The sequence below is a fragment of the Hypanus sabinus genome, chromosome 7 (genome assembly GCF_030144855.1).
Source record: "Hypanus sabinus isolate sHypSab1 chromosome 7, sHypSab1.hap1, whole genome shotgun sequence".
In the NCBI taxonomy this organism is placed as follows: Eukaryota; Metazoa; Chordata; class Chondrichthyes; order Myliobatiformes; family Dasyatidae; genus Hypanus; species Hypanus sabinus.
In genome coordinates, this window is record NC_082712.1 from 3,786,963 (window position 1) to 3,800,596 (window position 13,634).

The 13,634-nt window shown below is 43.0% G+C and overlaps 1 protein-coding gene across 1 annotated transcript in view; it reads right to left on the minus strand.

The window, feature by feature from the left end:
* Positions 1-13,634, minus strand: part of LOC132396509 (otogelin-like protein) — a 350,978-nt gene that overhangs the window by 70,148 nt on the left and 267,196 nt on the right. The window contains exons 36-37 of the mRNA XM_059974091.1: positions 12,671-12,782; positions 4,854-5,017 (exon numbers count right to left, since the gene is read on the minus strand). Coding sequence (XP_059830074.1) covers positions 4,854-5,017; positions 12,671-12,782 — 276 coding nt within the window. The remainder of the gene's footprint in view (positions 1-4,853; positions 5,018-12,670; positions 12,783-13,634) is intronic.

A 13,634-nucleotide genomic window follows, 5' to 3' on the forward strand; every position in this document is an offset into this window, starting at 1 on the left:
TCAGTGGCTGAGATGGAGAGGCTGCGCGTACAACAACTGTTAACTGGGTGCTTCACCCATCGCAACTTTATCGGACAGTGGCAAAGAGAAAGCTGTTGTTGGGAAAAAAACTCACATGAAATCTTGACGAGAGTTTGCCAGAAGGCATGTGGGAGACTCTGAAGTCAGCTGGAAGAGGGTTTAAAACTATGCTTGGTGTAAGCCAAACACTGTGCATAATTAAAAACATGATGTTTTTTGAAGCCTGGTGGTGGCTGCATCATGCTGAGGGGATGCTTCACTACAGCAGGTTCTGGAAGGCTCGTGAAGGTAGAGGGTAAAATGAATGCAGCAAAATACAGGGAAATCCTGGAGGAAAATGATGCAATCCCAAATTGTGATTTGGGAGTAGATTTGTTTTCCAGCAACACTATGACTCCAGGCATAAAGCCAAAGCTACACAGGAATGGATTAAAAAACAACAAAATTAATGTTCTGGAGTGGCCAAGACAGAGTTCAGACCTCAATCCAATTGAGAATTTGTGGCTGCTTTTGAAAAGAGCAGTTCACTCACAATCCCCATGCGATCTGACAGAGTTTGAGTAGTTTTGTTAAGAAGAATGGGGGAAAAGTGTCCAGATTTGCAAAGCTAATAGAGACCTATCTACACAGACTCAAGGATGTAATTGCTGCCAAAGGTGCATCTACTAAATACTGACCTGAAGGGGGTGAATACTTATGCAATCAATTACTTTGTGCTTTATATTTCTAATTAATTTAGATCTCTTTGCACAGATCTGTTTTCACTTTTACATGAAAGAGTCTTTTCCTGTTGGTCAGTGTCAAAAAAGCCAAATTAAATCCACTGTGATACAATGTTGTAAAACAACAAACCATGAAAACTTCCAAGGGGGTGTGAATATATTTTATAGGCACGTACTGCAATACACTGTATACAGACATCTGCAGCGCAGTAGATTTTAAATTGTCCCATTCTGACCTAAAGAGAATTAGGTCTAAGTGGAAGATTTCTTAACTCTTGTGGGAGTTTCCTGACACTGTTTGGCAGAGTGAGACCTGCGTCTGTGAAACAATCTCAGTTCCCAGGGTCTCCTCCGTGGTGGTTGCAGGAGTTGACTCTGAGACTGCAGGAAGTGGTTCTGACAGCTCTGGACCCCTTTCTTCTCCTTCCTTTTTCTTCTAGTTTGTGTATCTTGATCTTGGGGAGTTCACTGGAGTATTTCCTTATTAATCCTTCTTTTGCTCCCTTTGCAATCTGATCTCTCCTCTTGGTTTCCTCATCCACGACATTATCTGACGAATCCTCTGTTTTTGTGTCTCCATGGACTCCTTTCTTTGGCCATCCATTCATCCAGCTGGGCTTTGGCCTTTACATCTACTTTTTGTCTCACACTTGAACTTCATGCAATAACCTTAAAGTATGCAGAGTAGATTTTAGTTCTTTATACTCACAAAACCCAGATGCTTGCATCTTTCCTGAAGCTTGCTAAACTCTCTTCCAGCTTAAAACCAACCCACATTTTGCAAGTATCTGCCTGATTAATATCCTAGAGGCTTTCTCAATAAGTTACCCACGAAAATTGTTGTCGCACCACTGCTTTCGTCACTTTTACAATTCGTCTGAGCAGCATGGATGTTCCAATGTCCAACCAGAGAGAGTGTTTGGCCTCTGGTGGGCAACAGTTAGGTGCTCTTTTTGAATTTTTTTTGGTAAAATTCCACAAACTGAATGATCTCTCAGGGCATTATTAAGCCCATCACTGAACTGACAAAGTTCAGACCATTTCTTCAATTCAGCCGTGTATACTGAAATGGACTCCCCTTCCTTTTGATTCTGCTTATGAAATCTAAAGCGTTCTGCAATCAACAATGGTTTCAGTTCTAAATGTTCCTGCATCACTTTCACACTATCAGGAAAGCTCATTTCAGTTGATTTGGTTGGAGTAGTTAAACTTTGAAGCAAACTGTATGCACTTCCACACAACACACACAGCAAAACTGGCACACTCTTCACATTGGCTATGTCATTGGCTTCAAAATACTGCACAATTCACTCAGTATACATGAGCCAGATATCCGTTGTGCAATCGAAGCTGTCTATCTTTCTGATGTAGCCATTTCTGTTTTTTTAATGATTATTATTACTTGGTACTCACTGTTTATGAACCCGTGAATTCTTCTGTTTTCTCCCTTTTATTTTAACTCCACAGTCTCTGTCTGTTCTCAAAGAAGCACTTGCTACGCTGTGTTTTCCTCGACCGCTTTTTCAAAACTCAAACATCTCGCTGTGCTTGAGCAGTCATCCCAGACTCATTTAAAACTTCCTTGTCACCACTTTCATGTTTTCTAACTCCAAAACACAAAAAAACTAATTGCAAGAAAAAGATGGGAGCTCAGGAAAATATGTCTTAGTTTCATTTTTACTTTAAACAAGGCATGGACTTATCATGTGGTGCTGTGATGACGTGTGATTCACGTACTTTTACATATGAACTGGAATGAATTATTTAAATGCTTAATCAAGCAATATATGGATGAATTTTCCCCTAGACATACACCAGCGGGTTGTGTAAGTGTTATATTTACACTATTATTCATATACTGCTAAGATATTGAATACACAATACTGGCAACGTCCTTGTACAGTTAATCCTTTCTGCACTCTTTCCAGTTTAAATGACACTCTCCTGATAGCAAGGGAACAAAACTTAACATAATACTCCAAAGAGAAGCCTCAGTACAACCACACAAGGGTCCTTGTTCACCACTGCTTTTGTAATTTGTGATACCCGAAAACTGTTCAGATTGACTTAAATCAACTAAACATACTAAAATAAACGATAAATGTACTTAACATGCAACTGATGTATATAAATGAAAAGCATTAATGCTAATTAAAATAATGAACATATAGTAAGACAGACTATTTACTTCTTCTTCCCTTTCCAATCTAATAGTGAGCCCGTTGGTAGAGCCAGTGGCTAGATGAATAGCCCCTGTCAGACCTTTTGGTCCATCTAGTCTGTGCTGACCTGTGTCTCTCCACCGAGTCACTGGCGCACCATAGCCCTCCATACACCTCCCATCCACCTACTTAGCCAAACTCTTAATCTGGCACTTCTGCTGTCAGTTCTTCCATGTTCTCATTTCCCTCTCAGTGAGGCGTACCCCCTCATTTTCCCCTTAAGCATTTTACTTTTCACCCTGGACCTATGGCCTCTTGATGTAGTCTCATCCAAACTCAGTGGAAGAAAGCTGCTTGCATTTATCCTAACTGTAGCTCCATCATAATGTTGAACACCTCTGTATGATCTGCCCTCATAGTCCAGGAAACAAAGTGCCAACCTGTTCAACCTTCCCCTATAACTCCGGTCCTCAAGTCCCAGAAACATCCTTGTCAATTTTCTCTGCACTTTGTCAACCTGATTTACATCTTTCCTGTAGGTAGGCGACCAAAACTGCAAATAACACTCCAGATTAGGCTTCACCAATGTCTTATACAATTTCAGCATAACATAGAAAACCTACAGCATAATACAGGCCCTTCAGCCCACAAAGTTGTGCTGAACTTGTCCCTACCTTAGAAATTACTAGACTTCCCCATAGCCCTCTGTTTTCTAAGCTCCATGTACCTATCCAAAAGCCTCTGAAAAGACCCTATCGTATCTGCCTCCACCACTGTTGCCAGCAGCCCATTCCACACACTCACCACTCTCTGAGTAAAAAACTTAGATAGATAGATAGATAGATAGATAGATAGATAGATAGATAGATAGATAGATAGATTGATAGATAGATACTTTATTCATCCCCAAGGGGAAATTCAACATTTTTCCAGTGTTCCATACACTTATTGTAACAAAACTAATTACATACAGCATTTAACTCAGTATAAATATGATATGCATCTAAAATCACCCTCCCAGAAAGCATTAACAAATAGCTTTTAAAAAGTTCTTAAATCGTTTACTAAAGTGCATTAGGGTTACCCCTGATATCTCCTCTGTACCTACTCCCAAACACTTTAAACCTGTGTCCTCTCATGCTAGCCATTTCAGCCCTGGTATCTCAGACTATCTGCACTATCAATGCCTTTCATCATCTTATACACCTCTATCGGGTCACCTCTCAACCTCCATTGCTCCAAGGAGAAAAGGCCGAGTTCACTCAACCTATTCTCATAAGGCATGCTCCCCAATCCGGGCAACATCCTTGTAAATCTCCTCTGAACCCTTTCTATGGTTTCCACATCCTTCCTGTAGCGAGGCAACCAGAACTGAGCACAGTACTTCAAGTGGGGTCTGACCAGGGTCCTATATAGCTGCAACATTACCTCTCGGCTCCTAAATTCAATTCCACGATTGAAGGCCATTTGACAAGGTTCCACACGGTAGGCTTATTCAGAAAGTCAGAAGGCATGGGATCCAGGGAAGTTTGGCCAGGTGGATTCAGAATTGGCTTGCCTGCAGAAGGCAGAGGGTCGTGGTGGAGGGAGCACATTCAGGTTGGAGGGTTGTGACTAGGCGGTGTCCCACAAGGATCTGTTCTGGGACCTCTACTTTTCGTGATTTTTATTAACGACCTGGATGTGGGGGTAGAAGGGTGGGTTGGCAAGTTTGCAGAAGACACAAAGGTTGGTGGTGTTGTAGATAGTGTAGAGGATTGTCGAAGATTGCAGAGAGACATTGATAGGATGCAGAAGTGGGCTGAGAAGTGGCAGATGGAGTTCAACCCGGAGAAGTGTGAGGTGGTACACTTTGGAAGGACAAACTCCAAGGCAGGGTATTGATTTTCTCACTCAATACGGTGTAGCGGTCAGCAGTAGCATTGCTAGGGAATGAAAATAATCCTACCTCATCACAAGATGTCTCGCACGTCTGTGTGGACACATTTAATGTCAGAAATCCATCACTATTAAGTTCATTGGTGCAAGTGAATGTAGTACAGGCTTGTCCATCGAGGCGCTGTCTGGTTTGGCCAGGCATGATGAAGGTGTTATTGAAAGAACACACAGGACCTGTGAGAGAAAAACCAGGCTTCATTTCTCTTCTGCCATGCTGCTCAGCTGGATCAGCAGCCCGAGAAACGCAGTAAGTCTGCGCGTTGCCTTTCCAAATCAAATTCCTGCGTTCATGGAAAATGCAATTAAAACACCAGTTCCCAGATGGGCAAAATCTAACCATTACTGTGAGCAGAAGCAGCTGGAAACAGCGAGTGTGTAGCTCGACAGATGCAGCCTGACCTGCCGAGACTTCTAGTATTTTGCTTTTATTTCTGATTTCACAGACCTGTCATTTCTGATTTTAATTGACAAAGTAGAAAGCTCTCCATCATATGGTTAGAAAACCGAGCAGGTAGAGAGGTACCTTCTCTACCAGATCAGAAAAGAAGTAACCTTGCTTGGCTGTGGGAGAAGTTCTCTTTGGCACCACCAGTCAGGGAGCACCTCTCCGTCATTAAACGACAGGCCTCGTCTCTCCCTTACTGCAGGAAGGCAGTGGAAACATAACGGCAACACTCTCCTTCTCCCTTTCCACCGAGACGATGAGGTTTGAAGTATTTGTATATTTGTCTTAGCGATGTTCTTGCTCATTTGGAATGAGTTCTGAGGAAGGATCTGTCCCAAATTCCCAACAGTCTTCACATATTGCAATGTTCTGGCATTTCCTGTTTTCATTCCACATTTACAATGCCCAGACTATTATGGGTTTGAACACAGAGCATAAAACACTACAGCACAGTCCAGGCCCTTCAGCCCACAATCTAGTGCCGACCTTTAATCTACTCTAAGATCAATCTAACCCTTCCCTCCCACATTGCCCTCCATTTTCTATCATCTATGTGTCCATCTAAGCAACTACTAAATGTCCGGAAGGTATCTGCCTCTCCCACCACTCCAGCAGGGGATTCTGCACAACTCTCAGTCTCCACAAGGGGGGCCATCTACCACAAGTCAAACTAGGTCTCTGTAAAAGACCTGCCCCTCATATTCCCTTCCATACCTTCCTCCAATGATGCCCCTTGTCTTAGCCATTTCTGCCCTGGGAAAAAAAATCTCTGGCCATCCACTCTGTCTGTCCCTAAAATGATTATCATTTTAATAAAATATTCTAGTCTACCCTCCCGATTTCTGTAGCTGTCCCGGCAGTGATCTTCATTGTCCTACCTTGAACCCTCACCTGCTTCTTACCTCGTAACAAGGGATTAGCAATGGCCATAAGCACATTTGCAGATAAGGTCATGAGCCCCCCCTTTGTCCTGGGCATTGTACGGGCTCTATCCTCGCCTCTTTGCCCTCATTGCTTTTGAGAAGAGCCAGATTAAATGCTGGCTTCCCACTGGATTTACTGTTCTATAATGCAAAGAGAAGGTGCTCTGGGGGTGCCTTGAATAAATAGATTAAAAAGCTTAATGAGACGTAAGAAGTCAGACTGCGTACAGACTGTAACTTCAAGCTTCTATACGAGAGAGATGAGTCAGTGCTGAACTGCTGCTCTGGGTTCACCTTCACGGACTCTGCGGTTCATTTCTTTATATTTTTATTGTTCAGAATCAGGTTTAATATCGGCATACATTGGGAAATTTAACTTTGTGACAGCAGTACAGTGCAATACACTGTAACAGAAAAAGAAAACGTGAATCACAGTAGATATGAAATAGTTAAACAAGTCGTGTGAGTGATTTGTTTTTCTCACACACTGGATGTTTGTTGTCTGTTTTTTAAAATGGGTTCGATTGTGTTTTGTTGTTTACTGACTGCTTGCAAGAAGTCTATCAAAACTTTGATTTTTTTTAAATAGCTTTGATGTACAGAGATTGACGTTATTAAAGTTTTGATTACTTAAGCTGTAAGCTAGTGTTCAGTTATGTATTTATGTTAAATTCGGCATACAGCACCCCCACGCTTCCACACATTGTTGAAAAGTGAAAGTTGCACGTGGAGGAGAGGAGGGTGGGTTTCTCCTGTGTCTTGTGATCGCAGGGTAAGGATGAAGGTTGAACATCTTACATTCCTCAGTGAGGAATTACGTATCACCACTGATCCTCCCCAGTTGGGAGAAACATAACCTCCAAGAATTCCGTCCCAAAGCGCTTTGGAGCAACAGTTTATATAAGAACTAGGGGTGCCACGGTGGTTAGTGCAACATCGTTATAGCTCAGGACGTCGGAGTTTGGAGTTCAATTCCAGTATCCTCTGTAAGAAGCCTGTACGTCCTTCCCATGAGCGTGAGGGTTTCCTCCGGGCACCCCGGTTTCCTCCCACTGTCCAAGGATGACCCGGTCAGTCATTGTAAGTTGTCCGGTGAGTATCATGGCTATGATACTGAATAGCTGAATACTGAACCATGGTAAATGATGAATGTGATTGGGAGCTGAATGTTCAAGGATACACCGTGCATAGGAAAGATAGGAAGGTGGGTAAAGGGGGTGGCGTGGCCCTGATGGTAAGAAATGATATCAAATCACTAGAAAGAAGGGACAGAGGATCAGAAGAAGTACAATCCCTATGGGTTGAGCTAAGAAATGGCAAGGGTAAAAAGACACTAATAGCAGTTATATACAGGCCTCCAAACAGCAGCCGAGATGTGGACTACAAGTTACAGCTGGAAATTGAAAAAGCGTGTCAGAAGGAAAATGTCAAGATAATTATGGGAAATTTTAAAATGAAAGTGGATTGGGAAAGTCAGGAAGATACTGGATCTCAGGAGAGGGAGTTTGTAGAATGTCTGTGGGTTGGCTTTCTGGAGCAGCTTGTCCGTAAGCCCACCAGGGGGTCGGCTGTTTTGGATTGGGTGCTGTGTAATGAGCCTGAGGTGATTAGGGAGCTAGAGGTAATGGAACCCCTTGGAAGTAGTGATCATAATATGATCGAGTTCAGTTTCAAATTTGAAAAGGAGAAGCTGGTATCAAGTGTATCAATATTTCAGTGGAACAAAGGAAATTACAGTGGTATGAGAGAGGAACTGGCCCAAGTTGATTGGAAAAGTAAGCTGAATGGAGGGACAGTAGAGCAGAATTGGATGAAATTCCTACAAGAAATAAGGAGAGTGCAGGACAAATATATTCCAAGGAAAAAGAAAATCATAAAAGGAAAAATGACACAAATGTGGCTAACGAGAGAAGTTAAGGCTGAAATAAAAGCAAAAGAGGCAGCATACAAGGAAGCAAAAATTAGTGGGAAAACTGAGGACTGGATGAATTTTAAAAATTTACAGAAGGGAACTAAGAAAGTTGTTATGAAAGAAAAGATGAATTATGAAAGGAAATTGGCAATTAAATTGACGATTAAATGAAATTGGTAATCCCCCTAGGCTGACTAGGGGGAATTGCCATACTAGATCTAGTATTTGTTAACGAACCGGGTCAGGTCACAGATCTGTCAGTGGGTGAGCATCTGGGGGACAGTGATCACCGCTCCCTGACCTTTAGCATTATCATGGAAAAGGATAGAATCAGAGAGGACAGGAAAATTTTTAATTGGGGAAGGGCAAATTATGAGGCTATAAGGCTAGAACTTGCTGGTGTGAATTGGAATAATGTTTTTGCAGAGAAATGTACTGTGGACATGTGGTCAATGTTTAGGGATCTCTTGCAGGAAGTTAGGGATAAATTTGTCCCGGTGAGGAAGATAAAGAATGGTAGAGTGAAGGAACCATGGGTGACAAGTGAGGTGGAAAATCTAGTCAGGTGGAAGAAGGCAGCATACATGAGGTTTAGGAAGCAAGAATCAGATGGGTCTATTGAGGAATATAGAGTAGCAAGAAAGGAGCTTAAGAAGGGGCTGAGAAGAGCAAGAAGGGGGCATGAGAAGACCTTGGTGAATAGGGTAAAGGAAAACCCCAAGGCATTCTTCAATTATGTGAAGAACAAAAGGATGACAGGAGTGAAGGTAGGACTGATTAGAGATAAAAGTGGGAAGATGTGCCTGGAGGCTGTGGAAGTGAGCGAGGTCCTCAATGAACACTTCTCTTTGGTATTCACCAATGAGAGGGAACATGATGACGGTGAGGACAATATGAGTGAGGTTGATGTTCTGGAGCATGTTGATATTAAGGGAGAGGAGGTGTTGGAATTGTTAAAATACATTGGGATGGATAAGTCCCCGGGGCCTGATGGAATATTCCCCAGGCTGCTCCACGAGGCAAGGGAAGAGATTGCTGAACCTCTGGCTAGGATCTTTATGTCCTCATTGGCCACAGGAATGGTACCGGAGGATTGGAGGGAGGTGAATGTTGACCCCTTGTTCAAACAAGGTAGTAGGGATAGTCCGGGTAATTATAGACCAGTGAGCCTTACGTCTGTGGTGGGAAAGCTGTTGGAAAAGATTCTTAGAGATAGGATCTATGGGCATTTAGAGAATCATGGTCTGATCAGGGACAGTCAGCATGGATTTGTGAAGGGCAGACTGTGCCTAACAAGCCTGTTAGAGTTCTTTGAGGAGGTGACCAGGCATATAGATGAGGGTAGTGCAGTGGATGTGATCTACACGGATTTTAGTAAAGCATTTGACAAGGTTCTACAGGGTAGGCTTATTCAGAAAGTCAGAAGGCATGGGATCCAGGGAAGTTTGGCCAGGTGGATTCAGAATTGGCTTGCCTGCAGAAGGCAGAGGGTCGTGCTGGAGGGAGTACGTTCAGATTGGAGGGTTGTGACTAGTGGTGTCCCACAAGGATCTGTTCTGGGACCTCTACTTTTTGTGATTTGTATTCCGACCTGGATGTGGGGGTAGAAGGGTGGGTTGGCAAGTTTGAAGATGACACAAAGGTTGGAGGTGTTGTAAATAGTGTAGAGGATTGTTGAAGATTGCAGAGAGACATTGATAGGATGCAGAAGTGGGCTGAGAAGTGGCAGATGGAGTTCAACCCGGAGAAGTGTGAGGTGGTACACTTTGGAAGGACAAACTCCAAGGCAGAGTACAAAGTAAATGGCAGGATACTTGGTAGTATGGAGGAGCAGAGGGATCTGGGGGTACATGTCCACAGATCCCTGAAAGTTGCCTCACAGGTAGATAGGGTAGTTAAGAAAGCTTATGGGGCGTTAGCTTTCATAAGTCGAGGGATGGAGTTTAAGAGACATGATGTAATGATGCAGCTCTATGAAACTCTAGTTAGGCCACACTTGGAGTACTGTGTCCAGTTCTGGTCTCCTCACTATAGGAAGGATGTGGAAGTATTGGAAAGGGTACAGAGGAGATTTACCAGGATGCTGCCTGGCTTAGAGAGTATGGATTATGATCAGAGATTATGGGAGCTAGGGCTTTACTCTTTGGAGAGAAGGAGAATGAGAGGAGACATGATAGAGGTGTACGAGATATTAAGAGGAATAGACAGCGTGGACAGCCAGCACCTCTTCCTCAGGGCACCACTGCTCAGTACAAGAGGACATGGCTTTAAGGTAAGGGGAGGGAAGTTCAAGGGGGATATTAGGGGAAGGTTTTTCACTCAGAGAGTAGTTGGTGTGTGGAATACACTGCCTGAGTCAGTGGTGGAGGCAGATACACTAGTGAAGTTTAAGAGACTACTGGACAGGTATATGGAGGAATTTAAGGTGGGGGTTATATGAGGGGCAGGGTTTGAGGGTCGGCACAACATTGTGGGCCAAAGGGCCTGTAATGTGCTGTACTGTTCTATGTTCTATTAACATAAAAAAGGACACTAAGAGTTTTTTTAAATATATGAAGATTAGAAGAGTGAGACGGGTAGGTATAGGACCTATTGAAAAGGAAGCTGGAGAAATTATAATGGGTAACAAAAAGATGGCAGAGGAACTAAATGAGTACTTTGCATCAGTCTTCACAGTGGAAGACATTAGCAACATACCTGATAGCCAGAGGTCTCAGTGAATAGAATTAGATACAGTCAAGAAAGTAGAGAAAGTGCTTGAGAAGCTAAATGGACTAAAGATAGATAATTCTCCCGGGTTGGATGAAGCGCATCCATGGGTTCTGAAGGAGGTGGCTTCGGAGATTGTGGAGGCATTGGAAATAATCTTCCAGGAATCAACGGACCCTCGCACGGTTCCAGAGGACTGGAAAGTCGCAAATGTAGTTCCGCTGTTTAAGAAAGGGGGGAGGCAACAAAAAGAAAATTACAGACCAATTAGTCTGACATCGGTAGTTGAAAAGTTATTGGAGTCAATCCTCAAGGACGAGGTTATGAAATACCTCGAGGTGCATGACAAGGTAGGCCCAAGCCAGCCTGGTTTCATGAAGGGAAGATCCTGCCTCACCAACCTATTGGAATTTTTTGTGGTAATCTCAAATAAGATTGACAAGGGAGAGGCTGTAGATGTTGTGTATTTGGATTTTCAAAAGGCTTTCAATAAGGTGCCACAGAAGAGGCTGCTTAATAAGATGAGGGCCCATGGAATTACAGGAAAGATATTGGAATGGGTGGAGCATTGGCTGATAGGCAAAAAGCAAAGAGTGGGAATACAGGGATCCTATTCTGGTTGGTTGCTGGTTACTAGTGGTGTTCTGCAGGGGTCAGTGTTGGGGCTGCTTCTTTTTACACTGTATATTGATGATTTAGATTATGGATTAAATGGTTTTTTGGCTAAGTTTGCGGATGACACCAAGATAGGTGGAGGAGCAGGAAGTGTTGAAGAAACGGAAAGGTTGCAGAGAGACTTGGTCAGTCTAGGAGAGTGGGCAAAGAAATGGCAGATGAGATACAATGTTGAGAAATGTACAGTTGTACATTTTGGAAGAAGAAACAATTGGGCAGATTGTTATTTAGATGGGGAGAAAATTCAAAAATCAGAAGTGCAAAGGGACTTGGGGGTCCTAGTGCAGGATACCCTAAAGGTCAACCACCAGGTTGGATCGGCAGTAAGGAAAGCGAATGCTCTGTTGGGATTCATTTCAAGAGGAATAGTGTATAAGAGTAAGGAGGTGTTGATGAGGTTCTATGGGGCACTGGTGAGACCCCATTTGGAATACTGTGTGTAGTTTTGGGCCCCCTATCTTAGAAAGGATGTGCTGACGTTGGAGAGAGTTCAGAGGAGATTCACGAGGATGATTCCTGGAATGCAGCGACTAACGTGTGAGGAGCGTTTGTCGGTTCTTGGATTGGATTATTCATTAGAGTATAGAAGAATGAGAGGGGATCTCATAGAAACATTTTGAATGTTGAAAGGGTTGGACAGAGTAAATGTGGAAAGGCTGTTTCCCTTGGTGGGTGAGTCCAGGACAAGAGGCCACAGTCTTAGAATTAGAGGATACCCATTTAACACAGAGATGAGGAGAAATTTTTTTAGCCAGAGGGTCGTGGATTTATGGAATTCGTTGCCACATACAGCTGTGGAGGCCTGATCATTGAGGGTGTTTAAGGAGGAGATTGACAGGTATCTAATTAGTCAGGGTTTCAAGGGATATGGGGAAAAAAGCCGGCAATTGGAACTAGACGGGAGAATAGTTTAGCTCATGGTGCAGTGGCGGAGCAGACTCGATGGGCCAAATGGCCTATTTCTGCTCCATTGTCTTGTGAGCTTGAGAGTAGGCTGGGGTTAATAGGTGGGTTGTTGGAGACACGGCTCGGAACTGTATCTCTAAATAAATATAAACAGATAAACAAATTAAGCAATACTTGTTTTCCTGATTCCCACATTAATGAATTTGTTAACCAACAGCCCACAATATACACAAGTGAAGGAGATATGTCATACTTACCACACGTTGTAATATTGCAACAGGGATCACTGACATTCACAGAATAAATAGGGGCTTCTCCATACGTGTCACACGTGGGAGGATGGGCACATTTTGTTTCATCACAGGAAAGCTAATAAGAGAAAAGAAAATATTTAAACTAATTCATTTCTTTACACTATTCACTGATCAGGATTCCCTGAAAGTGCTATCTAGACACTAAAGTGCTTTCACATACAGTATAGATCGGGTAAATGCAAGCAGGCTTTTCCCAGAGGTCGTGGGTTAAGGGTAAAAGGTGAAAAGTTTAAGGAGGATATGAAGGGAAGCTTCTTCACTCGGAGGGACGTGAGAGTGTGGAACGAGCTGCTAGCACAAGTGGTGCATGTAAGCTCGATTTCAATGCTTAAGAGAAGTTTGGATAGGTACAAAGTTTGGTAGTTTTTATCTACAATTTGAGAGGGATAGGGGCAGATCAGAGGTGTCAGTGTTGCAATTAAGTAAAGGAGACTACGGAGCCATGAGGGAAGAGCTGGCCAAAGTTAAATGGGCGGATGCCCTGGCAGGAAAGAGTGGATCAGCAGTGCCAGATATTCTTGGGGACAATACAAAAGATGCAAAAGCAGTTCATTCCAATGAGAAGGAAGGATTCAAAGAGGGGGAAGGGGCCACAGTGGTTGACAAAGGAAGTCAGAGATTGTATAGCATTAAAGAAAAAGAAGTATGACAGGGCTAAGATGAGTGGGAATACAGATGATTGGGAAAGTTTTAAGGAACAGCAGATCTTAACTAAAAAAGCAATACGGAGAGAAAAAATCAGGTATGAGCTCAGTCTAGCCAGGAATATAAAAGGGGATAGCAAAAGCTTTTTTAGCTATGTGAAGAGAAAGAAGATAGTTAAGAACAATGTTGGCCCCTTGAAGAATGAATTTGGAGAAATTGTTATGGGAAACAGGGAAATGGCAACAGAATTTAATGCGTACTT